At 32.3% G+C, this 26823-nt stretch overlaps 1 protein-coding gene across 2 annotated transcripts in view; it reads right to left on the bottom strand.

The window, feature by feature from the left end:
- The window catches only part of SCCRO (defective in cullin neddylation 1 domain containing SCCRO), a 72376-nt gene extending 46407 nt beyond the window's left edge, over positions 1–25969 (bottom strand). The window contains exons 1-2 of one of the 2 annotated variants that reach the window (XM_085807437.1): positions 25749–25969; positions 25453–25666 (exon numbers count right to left, since the gene is read on the bottom strand). Coding sequence is in view for 1 of the 2 variants with exons in the window: in XM_035365603.2 (XP_035221494.1) it covers positions 25453–25666; positions 25749–25802 (268 nt within the window). In the remaining variant the exon portion in view is untranslated. The remainder of the gene's footprint in view (positions 1–25452; positions 25667–25748) is intronic. The other variant, XM_035365603.2, reaches the window with a different exon arrangement.
- Positions 25970–26823: the final 854 nt, after the last annotated feature.

Here is a 26823-nt window from a genome sequence, read left to right as displayed (position 1 = left end):
AGCTTTTTTTTTTTTGTAAATTTTGATACCCTTAGATCATAAATGCTTCATCATTTCATAAATCATGATTCCATATTTTAAATTTTATTATTTCTATATGCCATTTTACTAGATTTAAACTGATGTTCTAATATCGGGAAAAATCCCAAATCTGGAATCGCGGAAATTCCTACGAGTTCGGACCTGGGACTTCGCACTATATTTTTCTTTAATAACAAGAGACCAAATATTTACAGACAAATCATCTTGAAAATCAACCAGTTCCAGCTCTACTGCCTTACTATCTTCTTGAAAATCAAAATGCTCAAAATAAAAAAATAACACAGGTAGTAGCTCTTCAACAATTTGGAGTATTTTCTGAATTTTTAAATATTGATGAAAGTCTTGGCCTTTTAAAATCTTGGAAGCATTTGTTGAATTTATTTTTTTATTAACTGATGCACTTGTATAGCACAATAAACACGTACATTTGTCATTTACCTAGGTAAAGGCGTAACTGGTTTCTAATTCCGAATGAAAGTGATAAGTTTTTAAGCTTTTGCTTGAAAACACTATAGTTAGAACAGACCTAGTTTGGTACCAATGCGTAAATCAAAGTATCTAAGTTAGCAAATGTCTAATATACACACGAAAAACATAATGTGCACAACCTCATATATATACAATCAACTATGAGATGAGGCTGACAATGGCAGTTGTGCGGGAGAAACAAACAGTTGTCAACAGCGTCAGCCCAGTGGCAAAATCAAGGTTAGCCAACTGCAGCGTTACTGCGATCTACCGAAGTCCCCCTTGAGTTACTAGTAGCTTGCAATCGACGGTTTGGCGACCACTAGTATAATATGATATGGGTACCAGCTGTACGATTGTATCAATCAATTGTATGATGGTATAACATGATATGGAAATAAACTGTAGGAAGTTAGCAACCATAATTTATGACCAAATCTTACTGGTTTCCCTTTTATGTAACATCTTGCATGCATGCTTTCATCAATACTTAAAAATTCAGAAAATACTCCGAATTGTTGAAGAGTGCTGTTTAACAAATCATAAAGTGGCCACACTTTGAAATACTAATTAAGATACTTTTTATTTCGTATATATGTGCTTTGACAGTGCTTTGCTTACAATTAAAGTTCCAGTGTCAGATGCATTTTCCCACCACAACTTCTCTTGAGGTACAATGTGATAAACAATGCAGAAGAGAATTGCTATAAATTGCTTCATTTATTTCATCGATGCTTATTTACAAAATTTCAAAGAGGCTGGTTCAATAGGAGATTTACCTGCAATAAAATCTTTAACAGTATGAATTATCTCATAAAGGAAAAGCCTTTGGAATATGTTCAAACTTGGGCTCACATTTTACCCATTTGGGATTTACACCATGTTCTTATTGCTATTTGAAACTAAAATTTCAATAGTGCCTGGAACCTCTTTAGGACTTATTTCATCACACATTATTTCTCCCATCTTACTTGTAGATGAACACTAACTTGCTGTCTGTGTCGACTGAATCACTGTTATCTAGTCAACAAAAAATACAAGGCTTCCTGCGCAGTTAAAAATTTATGCAACATTGTACTAAAATCAAAACAATTTTTGAAAAAAAAAAAAAAAAAAAAAACCCGCAAATTTCAAGCATGTACAAATGAGAGAAATTTAGTCTATTTTGATGAATTTCAGAATACAAACTGAATTCACGAGGCGGTGATTTACTCAATCCCTTCCCTTACACTTCACACACCTGTCAGCCATGTGACGTGCACCTGACAACAAGACTTAGTTGTAGAATAGCAATATTTGGAATGTAACAAAGAAAATATTATCATCTCCATTATAAACTGATGGGGATTAAGTATTTGCGGATTTTACCGTCGTCCTATTTTTAGGACAGTTGAAAATGCAAGAAAAATTTATCTTTCAGGTAAAATTTTTTGACAATGTGTTTTACTGGTAAAAAACTATGGGATATTACTTCAATAAATTTATACGTATGTTTTTCCTGGAGCTCAAAGTTTTAATAAAATTGTACACTGAAAACATAAGCAAAATAATCTGCAAATATCTCCATTTAAAAAAAATTAATTAAAAATATCTAAATTAATTAACACGTGATAAAAACAAATATATATTCAAATTACTCTTAAATAATAAATTGTTTGAATTAAATGATTTTAAAGATTTTACACAAAGAACCTTTATGTGTCCTGGGTTCAATGGCAGCCTTCTTAATGGATGCCACGAGTGCAGGCCACTAGCCACCAATCAATGGCAAGTGGTTCTGGTTGATATGGGAATATCCAAGGTGTCTTGAACATGCTGCAGAATGGAGGGAAAAGTGGCTTGCGAGTGCACCACCATTTGTCAGCAGATGCGTCGATCTACATGTGCCGACGTCACTCTAGCTGCACCAGCACCCCTCGAACTTGCCACATTTCCTTCCTTATTCCAACCATCGTCACAACTGGTGCACTGTGGACATATCCAGGTGTGTGTCAGCTGAGATTTGCCATATGGACCAAACTGCATTTCTCGGTAGAATCACCACGCCCCTTGTAAAATCATCTGTCTGCTGGAATTGCCTCCGTAGACGACAGCCTGGTATTCTCTGCCATGCTTCCTCTGAGACAAGAATACATTTTCTACGACAATTTCCCTAACAAAAATTGAACATTCTGCAGGTTCCTTCCCTTATATCTTCTTCAACGTGTGCTGGAGAGCTACGCATTTCACATCATACACATTCTGGCTTCACTATGAATAAGAACACAAAAATGTGCAAATACATAGAAAACAGTAAAAGCAATTTTTGGTCAAATCCAAAAAATAAACAAACAAAATAAATTGTAAGCTGCGAGATTCAAACATGCAACTTCTTGATTTTAACTGTTTAAACAATTTACTCACAATGGCTGTGGCAGAAAAGTGGCAAAAACACTATTTACCGTATTTGACGGCATATAAGACGCACCCCTATTTAGAAGGCCACACACATGTAGATGTAGAAAAAGTTATGTGTGTCTAGACCTTTATCCGGGCTAAAAATAGCATTCAGTATTGAAAGTTAACTTGTGTTCTTCACGTATAAGACACAGGTAACATTTCTGAGACCAAATTTAGGAAAAAAAAAGTGCGTCATATATGCTGTCAAATATGGTATTTGCATTTATACTCCAAGAGGAATAGAAAAACAGAGTACAGAGCCTTTAGTACAGGTACCATATTCTTCATTTATCTACTTTTAAAATTGCACAAATGCAATAATTGTATCAAATTCTCATCTGGCCATGTGCAGTAAGTGACATTCGTTTAACATTGATCAACTCAATGTGCAGTCTGTGATTACACCCTATATAAGGAGTTGGTTTTCAACATCCTTCAGTGTGACAAAAACATGGTTCAAGTGGATTTCAATAGAAACTTCTAAATGGGTCTTTAAAGCTAGTGAAAGGGGGAATGAGATACTTCTATCACTAACTATGGTCAGTTTGTGACACAAAAGTTTATCTTTGGAGAAGAAGAAAGGTACAAGATATTTGAGTTTTGCATGACAGTGATATGGTTAATCAGCCCTAATAATTATGCAATCAATGATTGGCATATCTGCCATAAAGACTGGATTGGGTAAGTGATTATGAAAAAGCACTATAGAGTTAGCTGCCTAAAGGAAGACACAGAGAAACAGGACTGGCTGGTATTCACATTATACAAGGAAAAATCCATGACAGCATCCATTCATTATAATTGAAATCCAGGTTGAGCTAATAGTGCTTAGCCATTTCATCTACATGGCCACTGATGGGGCTTACCTGCTAAATAATGTAGTGATGTGATGCGGATTAATAACAAACAGCAATGGACTGTATTAAAAATGCGATTTTATTTTCAAGCCAAAAAACGTTGTGTTGCGAATTTAGCCAACATAACATAAACAGAACATCTACTTTCGACTTTAAAGCATGAGTAGTCCCGTGATTGAATTAATCAATCTATGTTCGCAATAGCAGCGTCATCTACAAAGTTAAATTTAATAACGTACCGCGCCCTTTGAAGCACTCCAAGAGCTTCAAAGGAAATACAAGATAACCTGAAAAATATTTGTGACAAAGTATAAAGAAAGCTGTAAATAATCAAACTTAACAGAGTAAAAAAGGCTAATGTTCTAAAGAGTTCAAAGTGTTTGACAGGCAAAGGACAGAACTTAACAATAGATCTTTTAATTTCTCCATTGGCAGTTCGAATATCCACAACTCTAACTTTGTTATCTGATCCTGGATATACACGAATTATTCTAACCAGTTTCCTTTCAAGAGGTGGTATGTTTTTATCCTTAATCAGTACTAAGTCGATGACAGACATATTTTCATGAGATTTCTTCCACTTATTTCGATGTTGACAAATAGACTCAAGACAGATATTCTTGACTCCATTTTCTCCAAAAGTTTTGGAAAATTAGTTGTCTCAATTTCCATTGATCAACAATATTTTCCGATTCTTCTAAATTTTCTTCAGGCAATGATGTGAGACATGTACCAATGAGGAAGTGTCCAGGTGTGATAGCACTAATGTCATTTGGATCATCAGATTGTGGAGACAAAAGGCCTAAAATTCATACAGGCTGACCTGAGTCAACCTGAGTCACCAAGGTTGTGAATTCAGGATAAGTCAAGATTGCTGCCCCACTCATCTTCGAAGATGATACTTCATAGATTTTACAGAAGATTCCCAGAGTCCTCCAAAATGTGGTGCAGCTGAAGGAATGAAATTCCATTTAACATTTTCTGAAGTCAGGAAAGAATGGAGATGTTCATTTTTCTGACATAACAAGAAAGTCTTATGTATTTCCTTACTAGTACCCTTGAAGTTCGTCCCACAGTCACTAAATATTTCCTTTGGTTTACCTCTCCTGGATACAAACCGTTTTAATGCTTCCACACAAGCTTTGGAAGAAAGATCTTCGACAACCTCAAGATGAACTGCTTAAGTGGTAAAACAGACAAAAATGCAAACATAACACTTGAAAGCCTTTTGACCACAGCCTGCTCTGTGTTTTATCATGAATGGGCCGGCAAAATCCATCCCAAAAGCTTGTGAAGCTGTAACTCTAGACGATGGTATGTCGGCCATTATTTGTTTTGCAACTTGGGCACGATGTCTACAACAAGCAATAAAATTCTTAATAATTTTTCTTATTTCAAATCCAGCAGCGACTATCTAAAACCTTTGTCTTATTATAGAAAGCAAAAGTGCAGGAGGTGCATGCAAATACATTTTGTGATAATGTCTAATGATGAGTTTAGAAATGAAATGTTTTTGAGGAATAAGCATAGGATGTTTTTGAGCTTCCAAAATATTTAAATTCCTTAATCATCCTTCAACACAAATAATATCTCTTTCATCAAGGAATGGAATTAAAGAAAGTATCTGGCTATTCAATTTCACAGAATTTCCACTCTTTAAAAGCTTGATACTTCATCAAGAAATTCAGAATGTTGTAAAATTCTTATTATTGTACAACTCACATTATTAAGTTCTTTACTGACAAGAAATCCTGTTTTCTTAGAAGTGCACTTTAAACAATTGTTGATAAATCGTAAACAATAAGCAACGATACGGCATAATTTTATCCAAGATGAAAATTTGCAATGAAAAGAGTCATCTTCGATTTTAACTAAATTAGAAATAATGCATTTCCTTTCTTCCTTGAGTACTTTTCTTGACTGTCCAATTCCATTTGTTCATCCAATACAGATTCCGGATTAAAAACCAGGAAGGTCCACTGAACCATTGATCACATTCAATCAATTCATTAGGTTGTAATCCTCTAGCCCCATAATCAGCCGGATTATTTTCCCCTTGAACGTGATTCCATTTCACCTCAGGAATGGCAGTTTGAATTTTTTGACACCCGATTGGCTACAAAAGGAAGCCATCTCCTTGATTCAGATGCAATCCAAAATAAAGTGATAGTAGAATCTGACCATGCAAAACAATTACTAGAAGGAACATTCAAGCATTTCATCATTATCTTGAGTAGATTTGCTAGCAACAGTGCAGAACATAGTTCTAGTCGTGGTAAAGATTGCGCTTTAAGTGGTGCAACTCTTGTTTTCGCACATATCAATGATATTTTACTTTCTTCTTCAGAAAATGATTTATCATAAATAACTGCACAGAATGCCTTCTCAGATGAATCACAAACGGCATGTAATTTCTATCTTGCAATGATTATCAATTAAAATCATTTTAGGAATTTTTAAATTGTGAAGCGAATTTAACTCTCCCTGAAAACGAGTCCAAATGGTCGATCGTTGTGGATTAAGAGTTTCATCCTAATCTAACTTGTCAGTCCACAAGTCTCGAAGAAATATTTTTGCAAAAATAATAACTGGGACTAACCAGCCTAAGGGGTCAAAAAGTCTGGCAACTTCTGACAGCACACTCCTTTTAGTGACAATGGAAATTACAGAAGGTAGAATGTTAAAATTAAATGTGTCGCTTTGAGGATGCCATTTTATTCCTAACACCTTTTTGATTGTTCCTTGTAAATGTCTAACTGAAATACATTTTCTCCGAGTTCTTGTGGTATTCCTTCTAACACATTAGGCATGTTAGATGACCATTTCCGAAGCATGAAGCTTCCTCTACGCATACTTGCCATGTATTAATTTTTTGGCGGCAGTTCTTGATGCAGCACCTGTTAAAAGATCATCCATATAAAAATCAGATTTGATAACTTTCGAAGCCCTTGGAAAATGCCTTTGTTCATCTAAAGCTAACTGGAGAAGAAAATGGGCTGATAAAAAAAGGTGCAGCAGAAGTTCCATATGTCACCATTAGCAGTCGATATTCTTGAATTGGTTCATTCACATGATTTCTCCAAAGAATGCGCTGAAAATTTGTATCTTCTTGATATACACGAATTTGTCTATACATTTTCCCTATATCTGCACAGATAGAAACGGTATATGTTCTAAATCGGATGAGAATGTCAAACAACTCTGGCTGAATTCTACGACCTACGTGTAGCAGGTCATTAAGTGAATATCCACTAGATGTTTTTCCTGATGTGTCAAATACAACCCTTAATTTAGTGCTAGTGGTTTATGGTTTAAATACTGGGTGGTGAGGTAGATAACAGACTATTGGAGGGACAGGTTCAGAATTAGGTATGACTTCCATATGTCGCAAATGCAAATATTCATCAAGAAACCCCTTATATAATTATACAGTTCGGGTTTTCTCACTAATCTATTTTCCAAAAGTATAAACCTTCTCAAAGCTAATTCCCTTGAATCTCCTAATTCTGATGGCTATTTCTTGAATGGTAATCTTACTACATATCTACCTGAGTTGTCTCTGTCATGAGAGGTTTTAAAATGTTCCTCACACCTTACTTCGAATTTTGACAGAACAGTTTCTTCCAGAGCTATTTCGAGAGTCCAAAATTTCTTAATTCATCAGTAGTTAACTCTAAATTATTTAATGATATGCAAGAGTTCACATAAGAATTAAATAACGCTGTTCCTGAAATGATCCAACCTAATTTTGAACGAACGGATGTTGGAAGTTCTCGGTTTCATTTAATTGGTTCACCTAAAACAAGTGACATGAAAACATTGACTCCTAGAAGAATATCTATTGAAGCAGATTCATAAAATGTAGGATCTGCCAACATCAGATCGCTGAAAGAATTCACAATATTTGATGGTAATGTTACATGTGGTAAGTTTGCACAAATCTTGTCTATAACAAAAACAAAAGTTGTAAAGGAAGGTTCCGAACCAAAATGAAGGAAGAAAGTAATCTCCAGTTCCCCATTTGTTTGAGATGCGGTTGATCCTAGGCACTATATCTGGATCTTTGCTTTTTTTCTATCCAGACCAAATTTTAAAAGACAATTCTCAGTAATGAAGTTTGCCTGTGAGCCAGAATCCAACAAGGCTCGACATTGTACTAAATTCCCTAGTGCATCATGAACTTTAACTGCAGCAGTGCACAACAAAACTTCCTTGTTTATAGTTCCACTATTCACAAAATTAGAGTGTATCTGATTAAAATTATTAGAAATGTTATCCGGGATAGTATTTTCTGTCACATTTTGATGAGTAAACACCCTTGCATGAACTGACAATGTATTTCCATTATTGTCAGTAGCAGATAAAACAATATCTTGAGATTTCGTGAAATGTAATAATGAATGATAATTATTACGACACGTACATAAAGAATATATGCACATTATGTAATATCATGCACATTACATAAAGAATTAAAACAAAGTTTATTAAACTTCACAAAATTGAATCTCTTGCTAACAGCCAATTTGCCAAATTGATCACACTTATATAAGTTATCATCTTTCTTACAATAAGGACAACTTGTGGTAGTTTCTAAGACCAAAGATGTGACCTTAGATTTATCCTTTTTCCCCTCAAACTGGTTTTACTGTTGTGATGTATTCTAGCATGTTCCTTTAGAAATCTAAGCAATTCATTTAATGTTCCTAGTTGGTTGCTTTTTAGGTGTCTCTTATACCAAATGCATGTATATCTAGTTTTTCTACAAATAAATGAGTTACCAATATGTCACCAAACCCTTCGACCTTTTGTTCTAAAACATTTAGGGAACAAATGCATTCATTAGTGACGTCGACAAGATTCAAAATAGTGTCCACTGAATCAGAAACATTTGGAAGCATAATAAGCTACTTAATTAGTGAATTCAACAGTTCACGTTTATTCAAAAATCTATCTTTGAGTACATCCCAAGCAATTTTATAATTTGAATCTGAAATAGGTACAGCTTGAACTATTTTCAGACCTTCAGCCTTACAAGAACTCTTTAAGATATTGAAACCTTTGAGCGTCTGACAATTTAACATTATTGTGTACACTGGCCTTAAAAAGATGGCTAAATGTAAGCCATTGATCTAAATTTCCATTAAAGGTAGGTAAAGTTAATTTCAGAAGTTTTACTTCTGTAGTGTCTGAATTAACACTAACTGAACTAACATTATCAAGGCGAGAGAACCTTTTCATTCTAATTCCAAGTAGAGAACATCAATTTTAATTTGAATTACTTGATATTCTTCAACATAGGTATCAACTTCTTTTTCCTCACATGTTACATAAATGCTATAAAAAATGCATAAAACATCTGAAGTTCAATTTTTGCATCATCAGTTTTAGCAAACTCGGAATTAATTTTATCTTTCAATTTCGTTAAACTGCTTTTAGCGACTTGTTTCTTTAATAATAGTGATTTCATATCCATTATGAAAAATATAAAATTGACTTACCCTAAATTTATACAGCAGATGTGTTCCTTCAAATGAGTCAGCAACAGTCCGCAGCATCAAATTATTTGATTAATACGAAAAATGCATATTATCCATCAGGCGATGACAAATAAATGTTCGTTGTAGCAATTAAAAACAAGAGAGTAAAACACAAATAAAAAGACAAGATGCAAAGCTTTGTAAACAAATTCATGAATCGAAAGTACTAAAAGTAGGCTTAGCGGTGTTCATAGCATACGAAATCAAAATTCAGCAAAAGGAATTGTTGTTTCCAAAAAACTCATAAATCTTCCCACGAAACAGGACGAATGAATACTAATGTAGTGATGTGATGCGAATTAATAACAAACAGCAATGGACTGTATTAAAAATGCGACTTTATTTTCAAGCCAAAAAAAGTTGTGTAACGAATTCAGCTAACATAACATAAACAGAACATCTACTCTCGACTCCAAAGCACGAGTAGTCATGTGATTGACTTAATTAATCTGTGTTCGCAATAGCAGCGTCATCTACAAAGTTAAATTTAATAATAAAACCTGCTGTAAAAAAATTAGTAAAATAGATAATTTATTACTGAAATGCAATCTGGAGCTAGCATATGTCTCAGGGAAAAAAATACCTTTATGGAGGTCTTTCTAAGAGTTAATGACTCAAGCTTATGTTCTAAGAATTTATGGCTTGGGCTTATGTTGGGTAAACCATGAAACAGCATCCAATACTACGACTCAGAAATGAACCCAAATTTTAATTTCTAACATTCCAGTGGTGGATATGAAGGGAGACAGAGTCCTCTATTAGCCAAGATTTAACACACTGAAAAATCAATATTTATCTTTTGTTAGACGAAACAAGCAGTGGTAGAATATCAATTGATCTTTGTACAGAGTTGACTAGGTGGCATTACTATTTTAGGTATTATTTTTCTCTTGAAGAAGAGGGTCATGTGTCTAATCACTCTAAACCAAACAAGTATTACTTTGTTACCTAATTTTAAATGATCTAATGTTTTAATAAACTTTCTGAAGAGCCAATGACTAACAAAATAAGTTCCATGACTCAGTGAAGAATGAATATCTTCAATCTACAAGGAAGCTTGCTAAACTTCTCCCCGAGCCACTTCAAGAAAACCTGAATATATTTTACGACCACGCATGTTCTACTGGATAAATTTCAAAACAGCTAATTTCATGCTGTACCTAAAAACAAGTAATTATTAGTAACACACACATTTAAGATTGTCATTACAATGTGTAATTTCCTTTATGTTCCATTTAATGCAGTAAACATTTATAATTAATCAAAGAATGCATTATAAAAAAAATGACAGCATCATTTACACACTTACTCTGCCATATAATTCCCTCCTGTTATCCTATTTTGTGTAGGCACTTATTTTTAAACAATTTCACTTTCATACATTTCAGTGTCTAACTGTTATAACAGGGTACGTACACACTTCTGTGCATAGAAATTAAGGACTTTTAACTCCTTCGAGCCGACTTTCACATATACGTGCCAGCAACGAACACACTTATCTACCGGCCGACACGCAGGCGTGCCAGAGCATTGTTGCATTTTCTACCTACTGTCACGTATTTGTGCCAGTACCTTGGAACGTTTTTCAAACTATAATTTCTGCCACAAGATGGCACTGTATGTCCATATGGTTTCAGATACGTGTACAATAGACTTTCTACTCGAAATGAGAGAAGCATGACTCACATACACGTGTTTTTGATTATATAAACAAACGGGGAACTAAATGTTTCTGAATGGCGTGATTTATGACGTTTCTTTAAATCGCACTTTATTCGCACGTGGTAGTTGTTTATTGTAAGTAGAAGTTTTATATGCGCTAAAGCGTTGAATATTTCCGTTTACAGCTCAGTTTTTAGAAAATAATTAGATCTTGTTAGACGTGAATTCTTTCTGTTTTTACCGTTTCAATGTCGAAGCGTCGAAAATGTTTAACAGAGCATGAAATAGCAGAAATGATGCAAAATATTTCAGATATTGATTCTGAAAGATTAACTGAAAGACATTTTCCAAAACTTTGTTCAGAAGAGACTGATAAGAAAATGAGACGACGATGCTTCGATTGTTCACATTCCCAGAAAAATCCTCCAAAACGGCAAATGAGTTATTACGAGTTCAAGGAATGTAACATAGGACTGTGTGTAGATCCCTGTTTTAAAATTTTTCATACGAAAAGAGAATTTTAAGTAATATATTTAGTTTTCAGATGTATAATGTTAAAAGTCATAAAATGGTGAGTAATTAAAATAAAATGTGTAAAATATGCATTTAAACAAGAAATAAGGTAATTAAAGTATATATATATAAATAAAGCATAAGCCGTTTAAATACTCTATAGAGCATTATTAAACAATGCGTTGATACTTCAGAAATTTCATGGATTTAGGCTTAGTAGCAAAAAAGCCCCCGGCCCTGGAGAGGCTCGCGGAAGACACTGCCGGCCTCCGTGATAAGCGCGCGTTTTCGCTACCCAGCTCGAAGGGGTTAAGGATGATGAATGAGAAAAGTGAAAGGCCCATCAGCAAATAAGAACTGAATAAACTAAAGCAGCGATTCTCAACCAGTGGCATGCAAGAGAAAAATAGGTGGTAAATAAAAGTATTTTTAACTATTAAATTTGTAAATTAAATACCCCAATATCACGCTTAAGTTTTTTCCCTGACACTCATTAATTTACGCAACCAGAGCTTTGTTCAGACTAAATAGCCACTCATACTCAGTGGCATAACAGCCCTAATGGACCAAGGCCTGCAGTGCCCGAGCCACTCATACACTTTAGCAAAATAATACATTTTTCCTTTCACAAATATTCTTTTAGCCATTGACATAACTAAATTTCTCATAAATGATGTTTTTAAAAGGAGTAACCTAAATGGATGATGTATTTAATAGAAAATAAAAGTAAGTTCCTATAAAAAGATAACAGTAACTCATTAATTATTTTTTAGTTGGTATTTAATAGGAAATAAAAGTAAATTCCTATAAAAAATAAATAGCAGCTCATTAATTCTTTTAGAGTTGATCGATTTAGTAGCATGTCTATGCTTTTTGAAGCCACAATTTCCAGGTTCATATTGCTTGATTTTTAATTAGAATCATTTTTTATGTTGATTTGCTGTCTCTAACAGCAAGTATTTTGTCTTGTTGCTTTTTATTCCTTACTTTTCTACACTATTTGAGAATACCGTTGTTTGTTTTTGAAGAACTCAAAATACATTGTGCAACAACTTACTAGCACTATGAATACTGAAAAGTAAAGACAAATTGTTGGTAGAAAATATAATGAAATTTATTTATCATTTGGGTTTACTTGGAATAAAAGTGAAATGGACCCTCAATGTATTGTTTGCAGTGAACTATTATTCAATCAAAAGTACAAAACCATTATTTCTTAAAAGAAATCTTGAACGTAAGCATGCCAATTTAAAAAATAAATCTGAAGGAAAGAAGGAATTAATGGAGTTCAAAAATAGTAAACAAGTAATAAAAGGCTTTGTTACTTCGAGTGAAAAAGCTTTGGAAGCCAGTTACCTAGTAAGCCTAAAAATTGCCGAGACCGGGCGGACTCGCATCATTACAGAAAACCTCATATTACCAGCAGCTAAAGATATCATTTTAACACTGATCAACAAGAAAGAGGCTAATGAATTTAGTAATATTCTATTAGTAAATAACACAGTAACAAATTCATGATATTGCAAATTCTTTTCTGTAGACTATGTAGAATGGTGCCACAAAATACAAATGTTGTGTAATTGATTTTAAATTGGTACAAAAAACATGAATAATACTAATCGATAAAATGAAGCAAGTACCTTTAATCCACAACCTGAACGAAATACTATAACAATCAATACACAAAAGACCATTCTGACAATTTAGTACAAATATAACTGCAAATAAGTAACTAACCGAGGTTTGATTTATATATTTGTGATTACAATTTTTAAATTGTATCTGTCATGGACAAAAAAAAAAAAAAAAAAAACTAAATATACACATATCCTAGGCACAAAATTATTGATTTTTTAAAATAATTTTCCTAAATTCCGCAATAACATATTAAAGTCCGAATAAACACAGAAATAAAAGCTTTATTTTAAACTCCTAATAAATATTTACCATTCAAATACAATTCTGATCTACCAGGGTTTGTACACATTTCTGCATGTGGAAGGAAATTAAGTACTTTTAAGGACTATTAAGGTCCATCAATGAAAAAAATTAAGGACCTATGAGCAAATAGGAACTGAATAAATTCAGGTAAAAATATTATCTATGTTGAACTTCACTTTTCTAATACCATCCTAAAAATAAAATAGATCCGTAAGTAGGATGCATTATTATTAAACAAAACTTTAACATAATTATTAATAAGTTTGAATATAAAAAAAAAACTTCACGAAATTTATCAAGTAGCATTAGATAAACTTATAACAGTCGGACATATCTGAAAGATGATAAGTGACATTTTATTTATGCTTTACTAACAGTTAGCTTTATGCTGATTTTTTTCTTATGTCTCATTTTGTCACATACTTGTTCAGTCTAGAAGTTTAGTAAATAGCAGGTAGATTTTATGTCAAAGAGTAAATTAAAATGAGAAGTAAAATCATAATCAGCATGACTGGCTGTTGTTATTGCTCCTTTCCTAGAGAGAGACCTGCTGATCAGAACAGACCTGAAAGTCTGATGTAGGCAATTTTGGCAAGTTTTGAATGTTAGTTATGCTCTTTCTGTCTGATACAGTTAGTATCATAGCTTCATGTAGAGTTCCAAGGGTTGTAACCCAGTTAATATACTTCAGCTCTAACAAACCACGGAGATTTAAAAATAATGCAAACCTCTGTTTTGCACTATTTTAAAATCTCACTAGCTGCAAAGAATAAGTTTTAGATTAATTTTTACATTTCTATGCTGTATCTTGTGACCACGGTAAGGATTAATGAAAGGCAATAACTAGCTTAACATGCAGAAATAACTTTTAAGGGTGAGCAGTTAGTTACAAGTAATTAAATTAAGTAGTTTGATGCCCTTAGTCATTAAAGATTTACACGGCCACCATTAAATTTTACTCTTTTAAAATATTTGATTTACATATTTAAATATTTTAAAAGTACTATTAAATCACCATTTACAGTTACAATTCTAATAACACTTCTCAGTTTAAAATACATGTAATTTATGACATTGATTCTTAAAAGACATTAGGATAAATAATTATATATTAAAAGCTACAAAACATTCATATTTTGTAGCAACACTCAATAAAGTACATATGGGTCTTTTTTTTTTTTTTTTTTTTTTTTACTTGAAGCCTTCCCAGATATTTTGGCTAATTTATATTAATTTCCTTCTCTTTAAGGATCTTTCCTAACAATTAGAATTTTGTTTCAATACACAAACCAGTATTCCCACTACATTCTGAGTGCTTTATGTCCTAATTTGTCAATCTCTCGATAATGTATTTTGTAGGGTACCTCACTTGTATTCTATTAACTAAGTGTTGAGAAACCTAGTGAATAATCACTGAAGTCCAAGAACAGAAATGTAAACTCAAAAAGGGTTAATTCCCCTTTATTTGCTCAAAATAAAGATTTAACAGATGGCCCCTTTCTCCGGATCTACAGCAAAGTCTCCACTTAGGCTTAAACTCAAAATGTAAGGACTAACTAAAGAGATTTAGCAGAAGCTAATACAATTCCAAACTAGTTGGGCCATAATATTAACTTAGCCAGCGAAGCTATCAAAAGGCATGTAACATGGCCGAGCATAGTAACAGTTAGAGAGACGTAGCCAAAAGGCAAATGTGCACTATTCAAGAATCTTAACTCTCTCCTGAAGTCAGTGAAACTTAAATACTACTTTCTTCTCATTTGCATTTACAGCGAATGTAAGAACTCATTTTGGCAAGGAATTGTAAGCTGAAGCTAGAAGAGATCGGAAAGTGTCATAAACTTACAATAACTATTAAAAAATTAAAATATACCTTACAATCTTATGAGGTTTCCCTTGATCTGGTAAGTTAAATAGCCCCAAACCCCTGACAGAAATGAAGCAAATTATCATTATGTCTGAAAGTAATTACCCAGTCAGATAAAGGTTTAAATAAGCCTATTATTAAAAAAGAACTTAGAACATAAAGGCACATTCTTATGCTAGCAAAATACACTACAACTTGTGGTGATGTAATTAAACAGAAACAGTCAAACTAAAAATGTCGACTAGTAGTCAAAGACTATATAATTTAATCTAAATTGGCTCAGATAACAAATTCAAATGTCGGCAGTGATAATACAAAGACGAATAATTACAAATTATCAGTGCTGGCAGGAACTAATGGAGTGAGCAAGTGGAGGTCAGAAACAGACTCTGTCTTACACTTCACAAACCTCAGTTTAAAAACTGTCTAAGTGATTTTCACTCTGCTGAGGAAATAGAAATGTGAAATTATAAACAAATGGGTAATTTTTATAATAATAACTGTACACATCTTTGAAGAATAATTTTCTTTCTCTTTATGTATTTCGGTTTCTTTCTTCAACACTTTTCATTTTAGAATTTTCGAATTTCATTAAAGATTTCTGTTATTCTAAAAAATCTAAACACATTTAGAATAAATGGAAAAGGCTGCCAATTTTATTTCTTTTGTAATATAAACATTCAGAGGAAATATGAAATGTATATGGTAAGGGCCAGTTACAGAGCCGGTGCGGCAGAAATTTTAAAATTTAGTTACACCCCAAGTAACAAGGTCTAGGAATGGCAAAACTTTTAGAATTTACAGCAAGCATTGGAAGCAGAATTTAGAAAGGCACTAGCCAACAGAACTTAAGATCCACAGAGATGCATTAGGTAGGAAAATGCCTAGCACCAGCCCTGTGTATGATGCATTATGACACGTTAGATGAATTGTTTAAATTGTCAGTTTTCATTTTTTTTATTAATAAAAAAAATTCTTTCTTAAATGCCTGTCCATGTGATATGATTAGAAGCATTTTCGATATTTTCTACGTATGTGTCTAGTGAAAAGTAGGGAAAATAAAGGGAAGATACCCATGTTAAGAAAAAGATTCTAGCATCAGAAGTAAAACATTCAAATATTATGTTTTCATTGTTCTTCCAGACGTTCTCCAAAAAGTAAGAAATTCATCGCAAACTTTCTGTAAAATACATCCATTATGTGTTAATGCCACGGACACATTTTTCATTTTATCACATTTTTCTGTAATCTTCTAAAAACGTAGGTTTGTAAATCTTGTCTTCAAATCCTTCTAAACTTTCCAAGGTGTAATGTCTAAAATCCTAAAGAAAAATTACCCCTACCAATTCTGAAACAGCAAAAAGGCAGAAATATTTTTTAAAAAGTAAAAAAAGAGGGGAAAAGAGGATATTAATTTTATAAAGAAAACATGCATATTCTGAGAAAAAGACTTTTACCATGAAAAAAATAAAAAGACTTTTTAATTAGTTATATAGCTATTTTGCTTTTGCTAAGAACTGTTTTGTAAATTGTGCCTTATAGCATTATACCTTGTTTCTTTATCAGTGTTACAATGCTTTAAAAAAAAAAAAAATGTTGAAAAATTCCCAGATCTCGGAATTAAAAATTTTCTATAGAAACTGATCTTAAATGATAAATTACCTTATCTTAATTTGATAAATTATGATTTGATAAATGATCTTAATTTGATAAATTACCAAATTTAGAACCATTTAATAAAAGAATTCACATCCCCAAAAGCGAAAAGTTCTTTAAGAGCTCTTCATTAGAAAAAATTAAATAATTTTGAAATGCTTATGTTGCACTTTTTGCTCAGAAACTCAAGTCTCCCACCATTTTTTATATTAGAAATAGAAACAAATTATAACCCATGAACTTATTCACCCATTCAAAAGATAACCATATTTATCAGTGAATTGAGAAAAATATTCTTCCAAAATGCTAATTCACATTCAAAATGGCAGTCATAAAAACAGACAGAACTATGGACTTTTAAGGATCAAAAATTGATTCTAAAAAACGTAAGGACTTTTTAAAGAACATACGAACCCTGTTTACATAATCACTTTACAACTAAGAGAAGGGTGAAGGTAAGAAAGTGAAAGGGTGCGGACTTCAGGTTTCTTCACAATTAAGAAGCAAAACAAATTTAGCAATGCGGTATGATAACTTTCCGAGAGGCAGACTGAAAATGAACACATGAAACCTGTCCCTAATATAGTCACTTATAATGCATAACAGTTTGATATTGTTCATAGAGTGAAACCGTTTTTTCTCTCATACAAAACATCAGTTCAGGACAGTCTTTTAATGGTACATCGGAGAACAGAAAATGATTATCTTACGAGTACGGAATCATCTCTTTAGGCTTCAGCAACTGGAACACATGGCAATAATATCACACAGCTCATTCCATTTTCTCCTCATGTTATTTATGTGTTCCTGTGTTTCTCCTATATTACACACTTAATCATTCGATACCACTGGTCAGCTTCCTTCAGATTGAGACCGCTGTGTAAGTTTTCTTTTATCTCACGTACGCTACTCATCATCGCATTACTCTGCTTTTCTTCTTCATTACCATGCCGTTTATTTCTAAATATCACCAATAAAAAGTTCTTTTTCCATCTCAAGATAAGCCTGCCTTTTCTAAAATTTATTGCTTAAGTTTTTCACCAACTTCAAACCAGTACCCAAGATAAACCAAATCCAGCCAATCCTGAAAATGTCTGGAAAAAAAAAAAAACTGCATTCAACTCAAACAAGTTGCTGAAGGGAAAAAAATACTCTGAGCCTAGGTTCAACCAAAATCTCCCACTTAGTTAATCAGTAATAAAATTAAATAATTAGGCAAGAAGGTTAACTCCTCGAGTAGTTATTAATTATACAGAAACAATCGGTGCAATCACGCCTCATTTTAAATTAATTGATGAATAGCAGTCTTCCATTAATTGATGAATAGCATCCCAGCAAACAGAACTCCGTAAAAATTAGAGTAGGCACTGCACATCCTTCTTTATCAACAGCATGTGAAAACAACAGGGTATTTTTCTTTCATGGGGGGGAAAAAATCGAAAAACATCATACCCCGACAAAATGTTTCCTACGATGAACAACTTCTTTGTCTACATTTTCTGTTTGCATCACAGCTCAAGGAACACATAACAATGAATGGCACCTAACTTTGAATCAAGGCTTATTGCAAAGATTACATTTTCTGTTTGTATCACATATCAAGGAACACATTACAATGAATGGAGCCTAACTTCGAGTCAAGGCTTATTATTTTGCAGAGGTTGCCACCTACACATAAATAATCTTTCCCTTCAAGCTATACGCACCACCGAAAGAAGTCTTTACCAAAATGCCATTTCCTGCGGACTGCCAAGTGAGCAGGTTCTCATTAAGGAAAGGGAAAACAATCTCACTGTCTCTACAACAAAGAAAGTGAAAAGGTTCTATTCATTGCCTCTTATCTCGTATTTCCAACACCTGCTTCGCATCCCAACCTTGTATTATGCTGACCAATTTCCTGTCCAGGAATCCACAATTAGAAAACCCCCAAGACCAGAATTTCTTCATAACAATTCCATAAAAGAGTCATTTATTCAAAAAAAAAATAAAACAAAATGAGTATTCCGCATTGCAACTGGATGAAAATACTGATACAACAAATTTTGTTCAATTATTAATTTACATACATTTCGAAGAATTCATTAAAATTTCCTTTTCTGGATAATGATTTTATATCTGTTATTCATTAGCTCTAAAACTTCACCTTACAAATTAGTTTTTTGGAGTAGGACACGTTTTCAAGAGCTTGTGCATTCAGCCTTCTTTACTTATCCCATGCGGGATATTGTGCATCATTTTGGATTTTTTTCATACTTTCACAATAGATTACACATGTTTCCTATGGACTTGTGCTGCTGTGTACTGTGTTAAATTGTGAACTAACGTGAATTAACTGTGTTGCACTAACAAGGAGGATAATGAATCCTCCCAATAAAATGTGAAATTAACGAAACTGATGGACGCTGCCTGGAATTATGTACTTACCGTCATGGATGATAACGTTAAATATGGTAACTTGACTCTGGATGATAACTAGCAAGACCTAATTATTAAAGAAGTATATATGCTAAATAACATTATTAATGCTGTATGTCACAGAGAGAGAATAAAGCTAGATATTAAGTCAAGAGGACTGGCTTACAAAAGAACTTTGGTGCTGATGGAACTCAGCGAAAAATACTTCAAGAGGACTTGACAAATCTTGTGCCACTGCCGAGGGATTAATCACTATATACAAAGGTAAGTGTGAATCTTTTGGCACTTTGAATCGATCTGTAGCTAATCTGTCTAATAAAGCATTAATTATGCAAAATGTTAATGGTGAACTTTAAAAATACTTAAATGAAAGTAATGTAAATGCCAAAAATGCTAAAGGTTCTATGATATTTAATGATAATGATTCCAATCAACGTCTGAATGTACATAATGATAACTGTGAAAATGCTATTGTATGTGAACAAAATAAACACAAGGTCAAACGGTCATCAAAAATGTCTCCAAAAGATAGACTAATGAGGCTTAGGATAACGAGGCATTTATCCTCTAAAAAAATACTGCCTGCCCCAGTAAAATAGTTAAATTCAATGTGGATGTGCCACTTACCAATAAATTCGAAAAGCTCTCTACTAAAGATGATAATGCTATTGATTATGATGTGCAAATTCTTGATAATACTATATGGACACTCAAAATGGACTTGTAAATGATGTTATTAAGCCTAAAATAAAACTTATTATAGTCAAGACCGATATCAAATTTAATGATTTCATGAGTGTTAAGAAAAGACGTTCTACACGAATTTACGTGTAAGATGAATACGGACTTCCTAAAAATCTTTTCTAGTACAGAAAATGACCATACAGGAAGCACTCAATATTTGGATCTAAAAAAAAAAAAAAAAATTTAACACTATGTAGTATTAAACAAAACTGATCAACCTATATAGGTAGTCTTTTGTGTTTTGCCCACTGATTGCCCTGTAGAAGAAATACATGAGGAACTAAATAACTTAGGATATAAAGTGCATCGGGGGGTGCGCAAATGCACCGAATTAAGACTAGGGTTCCCATGCCCTTATTCCAAGTTCAATAGGAAAACATTCCTGAGGTAAAAAAAATCTACGACATCACAAAATTCTTGGATTTCCATATTTTTGTTAAAACTTACAAGGTAAATGGAAGTGTTGTGCAGTGTCATAACTGCCAGCACTTCCATCATTCAGCTGACACATGCAAGCTTAAACCATGTTGTGTTAAATGTGTTATACCTCACAAGTCCGATGATAGTACTGCAAAAAGATTAGATAATGTTACGCTGCTGCAACTGTACGCAAGTCGGACACACCGCGAACTATCGCGGGTGTCCGAAATTCCCTGTCCTCAATGCCCATAAAAAAAAAAATCTGTGGATAATGTTAAATCTAGCGATAATTATAAAAATGATAATATTGATAATGGTGATATTCATGTAAAAAAAAAAACTGCTCATATTGTAGAAGGTGTATCTTATGCAAGTGTAACTAAAAATAATAATCCTGCTATTAAATCCAATTCTGGCTCTGCCACTAAAACAATAGATGTTAATGACATGAAAAATGCTGATGACACTGGACTTATTGATATTGTCAAACTCTTTACGGAGCTTAATAAAATGTTCAATGGAATACTGCTTCGAAATATTTTAAATAAAATAGCAAGCAAGTTACCTGAAATCCAGGCTACTAACAACTCTATAGACAAATTATTTGTTATATTCTCCATATTTGAAGAAATTTTTGGTACCTCCCCCAGTAATTAATGTGTTAATTGTAGGCTCCTCAATTCTTGAATTTCTACACTGAATTTAATGAAATTTGTATGAATAACTTTTGTATATATTGTTATGTTATATCTTATCTATATTTTCAGCAAATAACTATTCTACTGTAGATGCTTTTCCTAACAGATTCAGAGTGCCATTACGTTTTACACTACCTGTAAATGCTTTCTTTATGGATATATACCTATCATGATCACCAGTTTGACAGCTCTGGGCTTTCTTCCCTTCGTTATAACTTAATACTTCTACATGTGAGCCGTATTCCTATCTTTTGAAAAATTTTATTTAAAAAAAAAAAACTATTATTATGTATTTATTATGCTATTCCTAGGAATCATTCGCAAAGTTCCAGAATGTTTTACATGGGGTAGGACTGTTTTACCCGGGTGTTCAAATGCCATTCCACTGAAGATCGTAGTCAAATTAGTTTCTCTTCTGCTTACTTTTATTTTCTTCAACAGATGACATTAACTACCCATCATATGTTTTTCATAATATTCTCAATAACAGCAAGACTTACCTTAAAAGAAAAGCAAGATATATTTAACACAGCTAACCCTCGTAGAAAAACACGGGGATTATCATCCCATGCATTCCAAATATGTGTTTTATTATTTCCTTCCTCAAAAACTTAATATCTTGCTACAAACCACAAGCTTTATGGAAAACATAAACATCCAATAAATTTATTACATGCTGGAATGATCTTGAATAAATTACACTAGAAAGATCATCTGTTTACAGAATGCCTGTCTCTCATCATGTAAACTACAAACAGGTTACAAAACATTGCAGATGTATTACTAGACATCAAAAATCAAAAGCCTCATAACAAATGAAACATCTACAAGCACATGTTTATACAACTTTCTCTTCAAATGGCATGACATCCCTGCTTTTGGAAAGCAATGACAGAATAACTAGATGGATATGCGAATTTTTGCATCATTTAAAGCTTTCCTTGTTAAACTTTGCAGTTGTATGCTAAATGCAATAAAAATTAACTGAGAATTGATCACACTTTAATGCATACGCTCTTTTTCCTGAACTGATGAACTGCTTAAACAGCATCGTACGGTGCATTTTAAACAGACTCTCACACCTAACTAATCCCAATATTAGCAGCAGTAGCTACAGAATTATTTCAAGAAAGCAGTCTATTACGCAGAACTTTTTTTAACAAATTTTGTCATTTGATGGTTTTTTTATATTTGCTTATATTTCAATCCCTGCAAATGTTTGTGTACATGCTGATGAATTTCTTATTTTTTATAATTGATTATTTTATGAAAATAAATTATCAGATCCTTTTCATGTACCCATTATATTTAATATTTACACCCACCCCTTGCACACTACAATCCCTCTTAATTTTTTCAAATTGCTCTAAATCTCCAAAAATATTTTCGAGAACATTTAGAGAAAAACAAATCCCCATATAAGTGAAATTCAAACGAACATAATTCAATAATCAACTATAATTTATTCCAAAACATCCCTGTAAATTTGAATATGAATACTTTATAATATGCAGCCTCAATGTTTTGAACATATTTCAACAGATGGAGGTACGTACACCTAAGACAAAAATACTGAATGCATAAACAGAAGGCGTTTATTATTCATCTGTGTCAAGTAACTGCCATCCTTTTATAACTACATAAAAGAAGTTAAGAACGAATATTGTTTTTTTGCTTATTATACTGCAAACAATCAAAATTTAAATTGAAAATTCGTAACACTGTAACTTCTTAACTTACTTACTATTACAGAGAGATGTAATATTTAATATCAATTTAAATACATTAAATAGAAACAGCTTTTATTTCAACAATGCTTTAATTTTCAGCTCAATTTAAAATGAACTATAGAACTGCATTTTTCACCTACTGCAGCAGTCAAAAGGTATAAATAAAAATTACAGCATAGCATTATGCTGGTTTATGAACATTTACAAACTGCTTGGTAAATTATTTGTAAAATACATAACTTGCCATTGTCAAACTTCCATAATTTTAAATAGAAAATTTCTTTTACATGTTTCTATTGCAAATGCTCGCAAAATGCGACCTGCAGAAACTGTCAGCAATACTCTAAAAGAAACTTATTAAAAACAGGAAAACAGGTTCCTTGCAAGTTCTGCTAAGCTTAAAAAAATATTCCCCCATTTTTTCATTTATTCATAATAAACTGACAAAGATGCTGTATTTTGAAACAGATAAATTGGTCTTTAGCTATAGATGATTTCATAGGGGAAAAAATCAGGTGGAATTTAAATGGCAAAATGTAATCCTTAATTATTGTTAAGTAACATTTTAAAAAATACTGTAAATATAGTAGCTGGACTTATTTCAGTCTAACATTTCTCTCTACTATTACAGTATGTCAATAAGTTTTCAGTTATTTCACAAGTTTCTGCACTTATTGACACTTTTACGGTACAAATAAGTTTGTCACGATTCACTTAGCTCAGTATACAAGAAATTTTATTTCAGGGCTATTTTTTTACTTGAAAGATAAGGCAAAAATAAAATCCTACATATAATCTACATATATTTACATATTTACCCATGACAACGACGATTTCTTTTTCTTAATTTATCTTTTAGTTTGAGGTTTCCCATAGAAAATACCACTGCTGATAAAACATCATTACATGAACATGTGCTAAATAATCATGCTCATTGCTGAGTAAAAGTATGTTAAATTAACAATTATCCATTACAGCACTTTTTAAATAACAGTTTTAGTTTGTTACAATCAGTGGTTTCACCTATCTTGGTTGAAACACACCAGCCTGATTTATAATGCTTTATTTCGTATAATAGGCTACATTTTTACGAATTACAAATGTACACATATTAGTGTATACAATTTCTGTTTAATTTCTTACATAAAATATTCAACAGCAGCCTATCATTTAAGACACACAAATGTATTTATTTAATCAAGCTACCAAAAAAAATATAATTTTCATATTAGGATCCACAATAAAATATCTTTAAATTAGCAGACAAACTATACCTGCTTATGTCACTTAAAACTGAAAACCAATATGATTCACCTTATTTGAAAGATAAGGCAAAAGTAAAATCTTACATATAATCTACATATATTTGCATATTTACCCATGACAACTTCGATTTCGTTTTCTTAATTATCTTTTAGTTTGAGCTTTTCTACAGAAAATGCCACTGTTGATAAAACATTACATGAACATGGGCTAAATAATACCTCATTGCTGAGTAAAAAATATGACAAATTAACAATTATGCATTACAACACTTTTTTTAAAATTTACTACAACAATAGAAAATTTCAGAATTATTCATTGGCCATCGCATTATAATACGAAGTGATTTATCATAAGTAATCCATTCAGATTCAGGAGAAAAACATTTCCACTGCTAAAAATACGATATATTAATTAAATAATTATTATCACTTTTCCAGGCTCTGCTGGAAGTATTTATGGCTAAACAAATAACAAAACAGAATGTTTATTTTCTTATTTTCTTTTAAACAGCTACTTTTTTTTATTAAGGTTATCCATTAGTTATTGCAATACAAAGCATTTACCACATAAGTTATATATTAACTACAGATGTGATCTATTAATTAAACAGTTTATACCAATATTTTAATTAACTACATAAAGAAAGAAATAATTCACTTTTAACTGCTGTCAATGTTCATGGGAAATTAAGTTACTAAACACCATGTTTACAGCAATATGCTTATCAGTTTCAGTCACCACACTAAACAATTTTTTATATGGAATAATAAAACATAGTACATTCGTAGCAATGTAGCAGCATCAGCTAGAATCTCCTCTAACAAAAAATTATACTTCCCCCCTAAAAAAGAAATACTCAAATTCTAAAAGTAAATATTAGAAGCTGTCTATCAGAAGACCGTTCCACAAACATCTTTCAAGAATTTTATCATGTCTTAATCTGGTAATTATGATTTTTACTTAGTATCTACTAAACTTCAAATAAATTTTTTATTATAAATATCAGCTCAAAAATGTCCGCTTAGGAAAGATTAACATCGATAGTTTTAGCCATGTTGCTAGTCATGAAAACTATGAAAAAATGTAAATTTTCTTATTTATATTTTCCTTTGAACTTAATATACAATGCACCAAATCCATAAATAAATCTTAAAGAAAATTAAGCCTAACAAACTTTTAAAACATGATTCTTACCTCTGTATTTTGAATACAAGTTTTCTAACTTTCTTTTGTCAATAGCAGCTTTTTGTTCACGAAAATACAGTTCAGGATTTTGAAAATAATTATCTGACGCTACGTCCAATTTCCAATCATGTTGGGAAAGACAGTATATTGCTGTTTTCTCGCCCGTCTGCGTAAAAGCGATAAACTGCTTTACTTTTTCCTTTTGAGAGTACTTCAGTTTGTGCTACAAATGAATGAAATAAAATTAATGTCTAAATATCATAACTGGTAGAAAGCAGATCAATTACAAATAGCAACAACCTTACCATCGTCAACAAATCCCACTTCCACACGACCTCGCAAACCATGAAGAAAAGCATGCGCAAATAAGATTCACAGCTGATACATGCCACCGTATACGCGATAAATAATACGCTAAAAAAACGTGTGCTGCATATTCTTACAAATCACAAGAGAAATTTCTGGAATAACTATCCTACACAGATAGTACTAACAAGAGCATTTTCTCTAAGGAAGGTCTCCATAGATGACCTTCAACCTGACATTACTCGCGCTTTATCTAAATTTAATAATTGTATCTAATGTGTAATCATTTTAGAAAATGTTTTCCTCTAATTAAGAAATCTAAAAAATACACAAGAACTTTTTATACCATAAATATCTTTATAAAGTTCGTAGTTGGTTTTTTTTTTTACATATGAGGGAATGATCAGTTGCATAATGAAACTAATTTATAACAATGTTCATATGACGGTACGAACTGTTCTTAAACCTTACAATTTCGAGGAGCACTTTTATATAATATACATTTTGTTGGATCACTAATCATTAATCAACATAGTTATTTTTACTATCTGTTAGAAAATTAGATTGAATTCCAAATAAAATATCACTACATCTCTTGTAGACCCTCAGAGGGGCGCAGGCATTTATTAAACCTATGGAATTTATCATGAAAAGATTCGAAATTAAGACACTAAAATTAAGACACTGCGCCTTACAACTGAATTTGAAAAAAAAAATTATTATTTATAATTTTAAGAAAATTAAAAAGCACTCTTCATTAACATATAAACCTATCTCTCCCTTTTCTTCCTGTCTGCCAATGTGGTGCACTTCAATATTTTGCTGATGTGTCGAATACAAAATATTGATAGCATCTGCTTGTTAAGATACTTAGCTAGCGTAATAGGCTGGCATCTGCTATACGATATTGGCGATGTATCATAAGATTGGCGATTAAAGACATATTGTTCTGCTAAATATTGTCACGCTACGAAGTGAACCCTGACTTACCAGTTTACATGTGCCTTGTATTTAATGTGATTATTATGAAGAAAATTTTTATGTTTGGAATTTTCGAAGTTCTATTCTTTCCGA

The sequence above is a fragment of the Stegodyphus dumicola genome, chromosome X1 (assembly GCF_044657685.1).
Source record: "Stegodyphus dumicola isolate Sdum_Otavi_A_Nest chromosome X1, ASM4465768v1".
Classification (NCBI taxonomy): Eukaryota; Metazoa; Arthropoda; class Arachnida; order Araneae; family Eresidae; genus Stegodyphus; species Stegodyphus dumicola.
Note: the sequence above shows the minus strand (reverse complement) of the source record. Positions and strands in the feature narration are given on the sequence as shown.